Below are 14,070 nucleotides of genomic sequence, written 5' to 3'. Positions count from 1 at the left end.
TCAACTGATACACGCATTGATCATATACATGTATCATTTATAGCTTTAACATTTGAATTAATGCGCTCATCATGCAATTCAGTAAGATGAACGCATTCACCATGTAGTGAAATCATTGCTCGCAAAAAATTTAGAGCCTGGTATTTAAATGATTTGATGAACTCTTTAATTTAATCAAAGATATATTTTATTATTTGCAAAGATTTTGTATAAGGAATTAATGCGCGCATTCTTTGAAGGACAGCAACAGTTCAATTGAAAGGGACTGGTTCACAATTTTTGAAAAAAAATAGTTTTGGAAGGGGAAAACTATTTTTCATTTTTTAGGTTAAACATTAAAAATATAACTGAATTAATGTTGACAGTCAAACTTTTGACCTTCTGAACGCAAGAATAAAAGCAATATTTTAGCCTTAAATCTGTGTTATGTAAACAAAGACTCGAGTCTTTTCATGTATACAAACAAACCAGTGAAATGTAAATTTTGTAATGTAAAGCATCTTAATTTTGCATACACATCAATTTTAACTTTTAGATAACACATTTTACCCAAAGAATGCTTGAAATGTGAAAGATATAATAAACTTAGATCGATATCCATTTCTTTTGAAAATTTCGTAAACAATAGCATACCACAATCTTTGTGTACAAAGCAAATAATAAACTCTCTAAAATTAGCTTCTGAGATAATTTACAACATTAATTTTTATGTGAAATCTTTTTAAACACATTAGACAATAAATTTTGATCATTAAAAGTGAAAAACAAAATTTTGGGTAAAATCGTGAATCAGTCCCTTTAAAGAGATCATTAATGTAGAATTGATGATATCTCTAATGATATAGTTGTCATATCTAATGATATAGTTGTCATCTCTAATGAATATCATTGCGCGCATCCACATAATTAATGAGAGGGTAATAATTCAATCACTGTGCGCAGCAATTCAAATTTCCACCTCTGTAACAGTCGAATAAAATGTTATCTGTCTGTTTTTAATGATAGAAAGCAATTAATTTTTCTATAAGTAGATGAAATTTGTGAAATATATCGCATTCTATTATGTATTTTTAATTTGCATCATAATCATCGGGATCGAGATGCAAAAAATAGATTCAAGCTTTCAGCTCCAGTCGGCAGGCTCGGACAGCAGCCCAGCCAGGGTGAGAAGGATTTTTTTAAAGGATTTTATGGAAACACACAGTTTGAGCTTTCAGATTTTTTTCATTGAAAATTATGATTGGTACTTTGCATCATTGACATATATAACGGTTTCCATGGCAATCTAGAGGCTCTCATTTCAGATGTAACAGGAAGGGAGAAAATGCAACGGACCAGACCGGAGATTCGAACCACGTCTGGTCCATTACATATTCTCCCTCCATGTTACATTTGGTGCCTAAAGCTGACAGGTGAAAATGTCTGCCAGGGGAATAAAGATCCTGGGGGTGTCTCCATCGTGTGAAGACATTTAATGAGGTATGCTACACCAGAGAAATTTTTTATGGATGAAAAGTGGAGGACATCTACAACAATATTTTGAAATTGGAAGCTTTTGAATTTACTTTATTTAGTAAAAAAAATGCAGTTTAGTAGAAAGCAATCAGAAAAAAAATTTAAAACCCCTGCTGGACTTGAACCCGCAATCTACAGTTCAGCAGTCGACGTGCTAACCTACAAATATTGCTGATATTTATATTTTGATTCATGTTGTAAAAGAAAGTCAGCCATTATAAGGATGTAGAGTGTCTCCTAAAGGTAGCAGGTCATTCCGTCCCACAGTCGGTCCGTCCCTAGTCGATCCGTCTCTAGACGGTCCGTCCCACGGTCGATTCGGCCCATTTTGCTTAGTCGATCTGGCCCCTCCAATTTTTTTTATCAAAGATATAATAAGTGAATAATAACTTAAGACAAAGGGACGTTTTTGCATATATATATTGCAGTTAGTTATCAAAATTAGATAACTGGTGATGGTGTACAGTAGATTTATAGCACAGACTACCCAGTAGGGCCCCTGCTATTAGATAACTGCCGAAGTTAGACGTGTAAATAAAATTGTTTATTTAGGATTTATAATTTTTGTTTGAAGTGCGATGGTTATGAAAATGTGTGCTCATTAACTACAATAAAATATCTGTATCTCGAATATGGTTTATCTAAAATACCCCGCTTGTGTCGAAGTCGACCGCCGGTCCCGGCCGTTTTCCCTATATAAATGATTAAAAAAACTTCTGATATTTTGAACATGGTAATCTCGAATACTCCGTGTATGTGGAAGTATTTTCAAGGTCCCATACCCTAAATTCACCTGGTTTATCTCGAAGTACAGTCAATTTTCTGCTCTGCTTACCATACCTGGCGTCGTTAAGTCACACATTCACACCCGCGGCTACATCAATTATAATGAATGACCGCTAATCCACGTTCGCCTTTTCCGAGTAGACCCAGGTCACAATAAATGGTTCAACAGTTTGGGTAATTAGTGAAGCCTTCCAACATTATGGCTAAAGTTCACCACCAATTATGAACTAACACAACCGATTCCAGGAATGTAGTATATATCGGAGGGAGGAGAAAATCCCTGGCTGGACCGGGAATCGAACCCGGGACCCCTGCATTACTAGTCAGTTGCTCTAACCACTGAGCTATCCAGGCCGATATCCACAGTCTGTATAGTCCTAATTACTACATTCCTCCCTCCTTAAGATCAATTATAATTTTATAATTGTCTTTCAATATCAACCCAGGCTCTTTTCGCCCCTGGCAGGCCAAACTGCACCACCAGGGGTGGTCAATGGCACCAAATGTAGTAGTTGGACATTCTGCCATTATTATTTTCAACATTCATCACATTTATTTTTAAAGGGGGGGGGGGTGTATGATTAAAATGTATGTGAATTTAATTATTTATTTGTCATACATTGAACTTTTGATCTCGCCCATTAGCAATAAACGCCTTCATTATATCAACTTGTTATCGTTATACACCGTGGACAATGTTATATGGACATCGAATCTGTATCTAATGTAATCTTTCTGTTGAAATGGGGGTGGGGACACGATATTAAATAGTTTGAATATAAATTCTTATAAGTACGCATCTAGTAAATTAAGAAAGACAAAACAGGCAATTTTTGATAATACTTCAAAATTTTGATAAATACTGTAATGTGTATGTTGTCAACTTACCAATCTATATTATTCAAACGATTGGCTTCCTCGAACGTTTCACCATTTACATCAGGTTCTCCATCTGAGGGGTCACTTATGTACGGTTCAAAGCGAAACGGTTCCACTCCAGCACACAGGCACTTGTTTCTGTAAATGACTTATGACCTCTGTATACTAATAGCAGCACAAGGTACCTAGCTTCAAATGACACAGAATGGCACCCCCTGAGAATGTCGGCCTTTTTAGCCTCCAGGGAATATACGATGCTAATGTATTTACTACCGTTGTATTGTACAATCATTCAACTTAAAAACCATGTATGACATGACTGCATTCATTGCCTCTTATCGCCGAAAACTGCAACAAAAAATGGATTTTCCGTTTTATACCACGAAGTGCTATGTACTGATACTGCACAGAATTCATGGGCGATTTTGACTGGCTAGCACGCTCTTCTAAAATTACGTTTGGAATTCTTTAGAGTTATTTATAGAAAGATAGAGCATCAGAGATGAATTAAAAATAACAGGCAAAAGGATGATTTGAATGGTGACCATTAACCACAATAGATCTTATTTTATATAATTTAGTTACTAACATTAGGGGGGAAATGCTACAAAAAATAAAGGGGACTCCATCCCCCCATATTTTTTTCCACAGACACCCGATAACTATAATCCCCCCTTCTGATTTTTTTTTGCGGTGACAATGCCTCCAAAATGTGTGGATTCCTTGTCTCTCTCAACCCAATTTCGATTGATGTAGTTGTTTCACGCTTTTCACAAGCTTTAGAGATTGGCCTTCTACTGGACTGGTATAATATTATAAACAGTATAAGGTATTTAAGGCTTACAAAAAAGCAAGTTTACGATTACATAAATTGAAATTAGGATGGAATAGACGGGGAATCCACACATTTCGGAGAAATAATCGCCGCCCCAAAAAATCAGAAAGGGGGGGGGGGGGGGTGTCCATGCTTCAGATGCCTGTGAATTTGTCCATATCGGGACAGATCTGTAATATTAGGGATGCGGGGAGGGGGTTGGTCGGAGAAGTTGTAAGTTGCACATGGCTTGTTTAAATTTCCTGACAGACAATGATAAAAATATGATAGTCATGATGAAGACCTTCAGAACCTTAATTAGGGTGTGCATGGGGGGGGGGGGGGGGGGGGGGGGGGGGGTGTTATAGTGTTCGTCAATGCTGTCTCAATTTTCCCCTCTCAGACTGGGAGGGGTCATTCTTTGCTCCAGGGCTTCAATTCAAAACTTTCAAGCTTACATGCATTAATATTTTCTCATTCACTACTACATAGTACTATCAAAAATAGTGGAGGGGCCAGTCTCGCAATATATCTTCATTTGCATGCATGAAAATAACAGTTAAGGGTTGGCCAGTCGCCTCCGAAAAACATTGATATGTGCCTGTAGCGTTCTTGGTACTTATGGTGGGTTTCATAAAACTTCAATGTAACAACAGGTACTTGCCACATCAATACATATCACAAAGTCAATAACACATCACTAAAAAAACTTTCCTTGCTCTATTTTGCATACTTTCAAATAATCTTTTATCTGTATTTTCTCTGACTTTCCATAGATCTGCATGAAACATGCAATTGGCAGAAATATTTCTCATACTAGTTAACGAAGTTGTATTTACAGTAAGTCATAATTTCATTATTATCTTCATCAGAAATGATTCCGACACGAAAATATTTTTAAATCTCCACTCGGGAGGTCTTAGCTTCTATCTTCTGATGACATGTAAAATCCCGAAACGTACGAACAGCTTTGGTTTTTTTGAGTAACTAAAAATAGCGTACAGCGCGGCGTCTTCAATTCAAAATTTTTATTTTGTTAACAAAGCAATATGTTCAAGATTTTTTGGTAATAAACATCGTATCAATTTATTGTGATAATAAAACAATGAGACTTTATTTTTCAACACAACGAATATACAATTTTCATTCTGTGCGGTATCAGTACATAGCACTTCGTGGTATAAAACGGAAAATCCATGTTTTGTTGCAGTTTTCGGCGATAAGAGGCAATGAATGCAGTCACGTCATACATGGTTTTTAAGTTGAATGATTGTACAATACAACGGTAGTAAATACATTTACGTAGCATATTCCCAGGAAGCTCAAAAGGCCGACATTCTCAGGGGGTGCCATTCTGTGTCATTTGAAGCTAGGTACCTTGTGTTGTTATTAGTATACAGAGGTCATAAGTCATTTACAGAAACAAGTGCCTGTGCTCCAGCATTACTATCGGTATTATTATTACATTGAAATGATTCGTCATCAAAACTTGACGACCCACACGAGAGTTCTAAGGAGCCATCATCTGATGAGTGATCCGAATAAACGTGGTCTTCTTCCATTCTCCGCCTTTAACTTGTAAGTTGTAAACACACTTATGACGTCATTTACTTCGATTGCATTTAAACCGGAAGTTGCACTTCGAATGGTATCGATCGTTTTCGCAGGTGTATAAGATATGATTATCTTGGGAATCATAGCACCGATTTTGATCGGGTTTTCACTAGCATATTTAAGAAAGTGAACTTGATGGTTTAAGCTTATGAATAAAAACTCCGAGGCTTATCTTTAATAATACACGCTTCATCATTAAAACTAAAGCAGAGAAAACACGAAAATTTATTTAATAAACATTTAAAAGTTTGTTGTTTTTTAATCTGTCTTTTTTGTTTCTTACATGATAGGTTCTTTCATTACAACGCAATAACTACATCCCAGTCGAGCCTGGACATCAGTGAACTTAAAGTAAGCATACAGGCACGATCATCTTAATTTTGAAACACATTGTGAATTCAATTGGATGTTTATATATATTTAAAGACCCGAAATGTTTGTCTTTGAAATTCCACAATATTAATTTATCAACTTGTATTAAACTATAAGAAACGGCAACGGGGTTTTTGTTTATAATGCAAATCCAATACTATGCATCAAATATCCTCCTTAAAAAAATATCCAAGATCGATTTTGGATATCTCGAACCCCCGGATATCTCGAAGTTTTTTCGAGGTCCCTCGGACTTTGAGATAGAGATATTTTACTGTATTGTAGAAACATTGTTATTTAAATATGTGTAGCAATCAATGTAAATGTGTGTCCCCTGTCTACTGATCATTGTGAAAACACCTGAGTGAAAACAGTTTTATAACTGCATTGTTGTGCAACCTTTGGTCATTAATTACGAGCTTACAGTAACCTAACTATTCTTTGTATTGAAAATGAAGCCCACTTTATCGAATATTGTGATGTGTATAATGATCTTTGAAAAAGCTGTCAAATATCAAAACAGCATATTATTGTCATCCTACCTGATGACAGAAGATATCATCGGCACACACACCATGAAGATGAAATATGCAGATGAATTAAACTAATTGAGTACTGTAAATAGCTTGGAAAAAGGTAATTATTTTTTCTGGGCCGGATCGACTAGGGGACGGATAGTCTAGGGATGGATCGGTAATGGGACGAATCGACTAAGGGACGGATTGATAATGGGACGGAACGTCTAGAAAGCTCTCCTAAAGGAGGGAGGAATGTGGCAGTCCAGGGATTTATTTAGATTCTTTTTACTACCGGTAAAGGGTACCTTCCCCCTAGCTGCAATAATGTAGCCCTATCCAATTTTTTTTTATTCTGACGTTTTTGGGATAGGGCTACAATTCCATAGGATCTCCGTAATGGTGCAAAATAATTTTATGAATAACCGATAGTAAACTCTGTGTATTAGTCCGAAATGTTGTTTACACCAAAAGGAGTACCAACTTTGTGCTCGGGCATGTCTAATAAAGGTGTTTTTCATTAAATATAATGTACAGCATGCAAAATTCTTCGTCTGCTCTGCCATCCTTGTTATCGCGAGATCTCGTAGGTGGATCTAATGAAAAACCTAAACATTGACAATCAGCGCGAAAATGTAGTTACTTGAGCCACTTCGACAAAGAAAGGAAAATCATATTGTTGCAGAAAGAATTTACACTCTGCTGTTCGGTTTTTAACTTGATATTAAATTCAAACCTTTTCAATACCGACGAAATAGCTTTCGCCTCCATACTTGTCCATTGATGTAAATACTACCTTATATGGCATATGCAAATGACTTGACAATCGGAAGTTGAAACTTCAGTACATCAAACATGGCGCATAAATATGAATCGAGAAATTGGAATTTATCGAAATTGTTGAAAATGGTAGATTAGAACCTCACAAATCTTAAGTTGCAGGTTGTAAATTCATATATTGACTAAGAAACATGGAATATCATTTTATTTACGTAAAGAAAGTCAGGAAATGTTTAGAATGAGCGCAAATGTTGCGGGGGTGAATCACTCCCACACTTGCACCATTATGGAGATCCTAAGAAGTTGTAGCCCTTTCCCTAAAAAAAAGAGAGGGCTACATTATTGCAGCTACCTTCCCCCTTTGAAAACAAATATATTTCTCCTTCCACAGGTAAAAATTCCCCCTCATTTGTAGAAACTACACAAAATAATTAAATTGTATGAGAATTTTAACAAAAATCATTTTTATATATAGTAATTTTCTATAATTGGCAAAGTCTAAACAATATAGATAATAATGAGTAATCAATCGATTTATTTGCCTATTTTAATATACATGTATAGTATAATTTGAGAATGTCCCCACCCTTCTTCTCCCTCCCCTGGAAGCTCATGACTGCATTCTCAAAAATTCCCCTTATAAAATATGAAATGGGTAGTAGCATTTAAAAGCAGGATAAAACCCTGCAGTCGGACATTTTCAATAGCCAATGGCCAGATAGCTCAGCTGGTAGTGATAGAATACTTGAATGGAAATTCAGGGGACCCAAGTTCGAATTCTGGTCTGGTCTGTTACATTCTCTTCCTGTTACATTTGGTGCCATGCACAGCCCCTGGGGTTGACAGGTGATGATGCCTTCTGTAGGGTAAAGGTCCTGGGTTAATGTCTACAAAGTGTGAAGATATTTAAGGAGAGAGGAATGTGGCAGTCAGACAGCTAGGTAGCCAGATAGCTCAGTTTAGTGTTTTCCACACCAATTTTAATAGTTACTTTATGGCCTATTGATTTGGCAAAAACCATCAACATTTTTGGATATTAGGAATTTTTCAATGGTGAATTCTTCCATGAATAAAAAAAATATATGTACAGTGTATAAGTACAGGTGACTCTCGATGGCTCGAACTTCAATCTCTTTAAGTTCTTGATCTCTTGAAGTGAAATCACGGTCCTGATTTTTTTCTCTATATAACACTATCGATCTCTCAAAGTGAAGTTGGGTCCCGTGAAACACATTTCATTGTTTTTCACTCTCGAAGTGGTGGTAGCGTATACCTTCCATTACACAAGTGTGTAGTAATTTCCGCTTAGGCCTTACCTGGATTTTGTTGATTGCCGGAGGTGTAATTAGGTGTTTACCTAGTTGAAACATCACTGGTGCTTCTTTGTGAAGGTGAACACTTGAGTATATGATTGGCTAATTGGTCAGTTTACATCTTGCACTGGAGTTTTGAGTCGTGATGATTAAAATTATATGTAATCCGACTATGAATGAAATCTAGAATTTGTTTTGACGTGACAACGAGAGAGTAAGTTTTATACAGTATTTAGAGATCTACACACTGTTAAATTTCCCGAGTTTGTTCGTTGTGTAAAGTTACTCTAAAACATTGTTTTACTCGTTCGTTAGAATTTTTGTTTTGGGTAAAGCGACATAACATTGTGCTCTGTTTAGTTTGCGATAGTAAAGCGTCATCTGAACTAGGTTTTGTATGCCAATCTAAGCATGATTAAAGAACAAATAAATAAATAAACTTTGAAATGTTTTTGTACCTGACGAATATGAAGGAAAACATGTCAAAACGATATCATATGATCTTGTTGGTATACATTTCCGGTTACTGTAACATCTGAACCATACTGGCGGACCTTCAATTTCCGAATTTCGAACTCTTGATCTCGAGAAGTTTTATCAAGGTCACTTGTCTTCGAGTTATCTCGAGTCACCTGTAGTGATTTGTTTGTAACTATAGATTTTTTTCAATCTTTTTACTTATTACTTCGAATTATGCGATATGGCATGCATGTGATGACGAAAATATCTTGTCACTGTCCAATGCTCTCTTTATCAAGATACTATTGACACAAAATAGGTCATACCTAAAATATTTGTAAAAAAAAATTATGAAGTTGAATAAAGATTCTGCCTAAATAAGGTAGTAATTCTCCTGTATGGAAATATCACTGTAACAGTAGAGCACCTGCCTGAAGATATATAGGGGATCCAGATTTGAATCCTGGCCTGGTCCATTACATTTTCTCTTTTCTTGTTACACAAGTGACACCAGTTTTACTAAAGGAAACAAAGGGATTTTTTGAAAATTTTCAAAATCAAGGTCTTTTTGATCCAGAATTTTAAATAAAATTAAAATTTGCATAGATTTTGTGTAACAAAGTTATTATTGTGGGGGGAAGTAGTAGTACTCAGAAAAAACCACTTATATACAGCCAGTACTTCGTTTGGGAGACTTTATATATAAAATCAGCAGTTTATAATCATATCTTTTTATTTATACTTTTCCTTTGTGGCAGATGGATGACATTGTAAAACCAGGGTGTGAATTCTTCACTGTGTCTGTGGACAGTGTGCTGGGGATGACGTACATTAATGGAACAGACCTTGGCAAGCAGTTCCTTTTGGGAAACCTTTGTAAAATGACAGAAACAAATATCTTCACCGCATTCCTTAATTTCTGCAGAAGAAAGACTAAAGGTTGTACATTTTACTTTCAAATCTGCGTTGAAGACTTTGGTGTTGCAAACTTTAGGGAGTCTGCATCCTTGTGTATGAAAATATTATTTGATATGACACATTAGATGTTTAAAGTTTATTATTATACACAAGTGAAGTAAAGCATGGTTATAGCAAACCTCCAGGTCATTATACATGTTATAACCACATTCTGTTATCCAATCATTTATAAATTTATAATGATATAAAATAAATATTTTATTTTCCTTTCATAGGGAGATATATATCTATAACTTCGCAATAAATGTGAATTCCTTATAAGTGTGTTTTACTGTAAGAACTGTCGGGGTGATTTAATCAATTTCAGTCTAAGATAATTTTGGACGTTAGATCTTTCAAATGGACAGAAACAGCTGGGTATGTAAGGACAAAGTTCAGTATCATTCAGCCCAGATTTTGATTTAAGATAATTCCACCTTTCTAGAATTATAGGTTCAATCTTATATTTGATTGTTGATTCTTCAAATAATGTATCTTAGTGACAAATAAAAATGATAGAATAAGTAAGTTGGGGTATGAATAAAATTTTTATCAATTAGCACAATAAACATGTTATCAACATCAGGAAATTGCAATTTTCCTTAATTTTTTGAAACATAAATGAATATTCATATAAAACTTGGACTTTTGAAATAATTTTTGGTTAACAAGATTTTTCACAATAACTATTGAAAAAAATTCCTACAAAATTTATGTTCCTGTCGTGCATAATTTATATTAATAAATCATTGACTTTGCAAAATCGTATGACGTCACAGGAGGGTGGAACTACGTTAATACTATTTAGATAAATGAGAATTTTTAGGTCACCTGAATTCATTCAGGTGACCTATTGCTATCTGTTTTTGTCCTGCGTCGTGCGACGTGCGTCGTGCGTTAACATTTGAACATTTTCAGCTTCTTCTCTGAAACCCCTGAACCAATTTCAACCAATTTTGGCATATAGCATCTGTGGGTGGAGGGGAACAAAAATTGTGAAATTCGTAGTCCCTGCCCCCCTGGGGCCTGAGGAGTGGGGCAAAAACCATCAAAATGAGTGTAATTTTAAAAAATCTTCTTCTTTACTCCTGGACATCAAGAAGCCAAACTGTGGGCATAATTATAATGAGTGATGAGCCCTCTACCAAAATTGTGAAATTCATGGCCCCTGGGGCAGGGGTTCTTGTGTTAGGGTGGGGCTCTATTGGTCATATAGTGAAAGTGTAGAAATTCTTTGAAAATCTTCTTCTCTGTCTCTGGGTATGAAGTAGACAAACTAATAGCATGGTAATGATGAGCAAGGATGCCTCTTTATACCCCCCGCAACAAGTTGTGGGGGGGTATACTGGAATCGGGTTGTCCGTCTGTCCGTCCGTCCATCTGTAGACGCAATGGTTTCCGGGCTCTAAAGCATTATCCTTTCCACCTACCGTCACCATATCATATATATGGACTACCCATGGGATGAAGATGTTCCCTATCGATTTTGGGGTCAAAAGGTCAAAGGTCAAGCACACTGGACATTGAAGTAGCAATATGGTTTCCGGGTTCTAAAGCGTTATCCTTTCCACCTACAGTCACCATATCATATATATGGACTACCCATGGGATGAAGATGATCCCTATCGATTTTGGGGTCAAAAGGTCAAGGTCAAGCGCACTGGACATTGAAGTAGCAATATGGTTTCCGGGCTCTAAAGCGTTATCCTTTCCACCTACAGTCACCATATCATACATATGGACTACCCATGGGATGAAGATGTTCCCTATCAATTTTGGGGTCAAAAGGTCAAAGGTCATGCGCACTGGACATCGAAGTAGCAACACTCAGAAAAGAGGTAGTTTATACCTATTACCAACACCCTTTGGGAGATTGGGGTAAGCGGGGGGTATTCTTAGTGAGCATTGCTCACAGTACCTCTTGTTAAAAATTGTGAAATTCATGGCCCCTGGATCAGGGGTTCTGGTGCTAGGGTGGGGCTCTATAAGTCATATAGTGAAAATGCATTATTTCTTTGAAAATCTTCTTCTTTGTCCTTGGGTATCAAGTAGACAAACCAATAGCATGGTTATGATGAGCAAGGATGCCTCTTTCAAAATTGTGAAATTCATGGCCCCTGGGTCAGGGGTTCTGGTATTAGGGTGGGGCCCTATTGATCATATAGTGAAAATGCATTTTATTTCCTTGAAAATCTTCTCCTCTGCTGCTGGGTATTAAGTAGACAAACTAATAGTATGATAATGATGATCAAGGATGCTTCTTTCAAAACTGAAATTTATGGCCCCTGGGTCAGGGGTTCTGGTGCAAAGGCAGGGCTGACCACATAGCTATTCAATGTTTCTTCCATCCAAAAGTAAAATTCTTATATTTAAACACAAACCTAATTCAAACATTGGAAGGTTGTTACATGATACTCAGGTGACCTATAAGGCCCCTGGGCCTCTTGTATAAGAATAAAACTACATATAGTTTTAGAAAGAATCCTTTATTTATTTTGTACAATGTTACAAAAAAAAATGGATTTCCCATCTTAAAGGGACTGATTTAATATTTTCCTGTAAATTTTGATTTTCAAATTTAATATCAAAATCTAATTTGTTTAAAAGTTATTGTTTATTAAATTTTTAAAAGAAATTACAAATAGATATCAAACTAAGTTTATTGTATATATCACATTTCAAGTATTCTTTAGGTAAAATGTGTCTGACATCTAAAAGTTTTTGTGACTGCGTAAAATTTAAGATACTTTAAATTACAAAATTAACATTTCACTCGTTTGTTTATAAAGACCCGAGAGTCTTTGTTTACATAACATGAGTTAAGCCTAAAATATTGCTTTTATTCTTGCATTCAGAATGTCAACATTAAATGAGTTAAATATTTTTGATGTTTAAGGTCAAAATATGATTTATTTTTTTTGTTTTCAAAAAACATGAACCAATCCCTTTAAAGGACAGAAGATCAGTACTATGTTACAAACATGTGGATACCCATCCTTGAAGAACAAAAATCAGTACATACAGTCTTCTATGCCTTTTGTCCTCAGAAACCCAGTGCTTCCCAAGGTCTTCTGGTACTTACTGGACATTTGGTCCAGTAATGTTTGAGATATTACTGGACCAAATCACATTTTACCAGACCAAAATTTTATAGGCAAATTAATTGCCCATTGTGGTCCCAACCTACCCTTGGGGGACATGATTTTGACAAACTTGAATTTACACTAAATCAATAAGCTAAAAACTTCATGTAAATGAACATTCTGGCCCAGTGTTTCTTGGGAAGAAGGTTTTTAAAGATGTTCCCTATATATTCCCATGTACGATAAAACTTTGATCCCCTATTGTCGCCCTACCCTACCCCGGGGGCATGATTTTAACAAACTTTAATCTGAACTATGTCAGGAAGCTTAAATGTGAATGTGAAATTTTCTGGCCCAGTGGTTCTTGAGAAGATTTTCCCTTTATATTCCCAACTAAGGACAAACAAGGGAATGAGCTGACGTCTTTAAAAAAAAAAATTAATACTGTGATTACGCGCCAATGAGAATTATCTTTATGGTGAATAAATTTGCATAAATATTGAAATTACTGGATCAGAAAGAACTTCGGGGTGGGTGACGATGAAAGCAGAATTTTCAACTATTTTGAAGTGAAGTATGGAGTAAAAATGTGTTTCATTCCTTAGGTTTTATTAATTTGTTTTTGTGGGGTGGGGTGGGGTATGGTATAGACCCCTACTGTTCAACAGACAAAATTACTGGTTCCTATGCTTGAACTTTTGTTTCCATGGTGATTAATGCAAATAAAACATGTCATTACAATTTTGAATATGTCAAAACAAAGCCAATCACGTCTAACCTTCCATTTTGATTTTTCATTGAATTTTCTTGGTTTCTTTTTCATACTCCTTTTAGCTCACCTGAGCTAAAAGCTCAAGTGAGCTTTTCTGATCACCCGTATTCCGGCGTCCGTCCGTCTGTAAACTTTTAACATTTTTGACTTCTTCTCAAAAACCACTGGGCCAATTTCAACCAAAGTTGGCTCAAAGCATCCTTAGGTAAAG

General features: G+C 35.9%; 1 protein-coding gene across 1 annotated transcript in view; it reads left to right on the top strand.

Moving 5' to 3' along the window:
• Positions 1-1,114: 1,114 nt before the first annotated feature.
• Positions 1,115-14,070, top strand: part of LOC125645728 (zinc finger protein 652-like) — a 36,960-nt gene continuing 24,004 nt past the window's right edge. Inside the window, exons 1-3 of the mRNA XM_048871522.2 lie at positions 1,115-1,163; positions 5,899-5,959; positions 9,806-9,986. Coding sequence (XP_048727479.2) covers positions 9,806-9,986 — 181 coding nt within the window. The 5' untranslated portion in view covers positions 1,115-1,163; positions 5,899-5,959. The remainder of the gene's footprint in view (positions 1,164-5,898; positions 5,960-9,805; positions 9,987-14,070) is intronic.

Source organism: Ostrea edulis, chromosome 6 (assembly GCF_947568905.1).
Source record: "Ostrea edulis chromosome 6, xbOstEdul1.1, whole genome shotgun sequence".
NCBI classification, from domain to species: Eukaryota; Metazoa; Mollusca; class Bivalvia; order Ostreida; family Ostreidae; genus Ostrea; species Ostrea edulis.
Note: the sequence above shows the minus strand (reverse complement) of the source record. Positions and strands in the feature narration are given on the sequence as shown.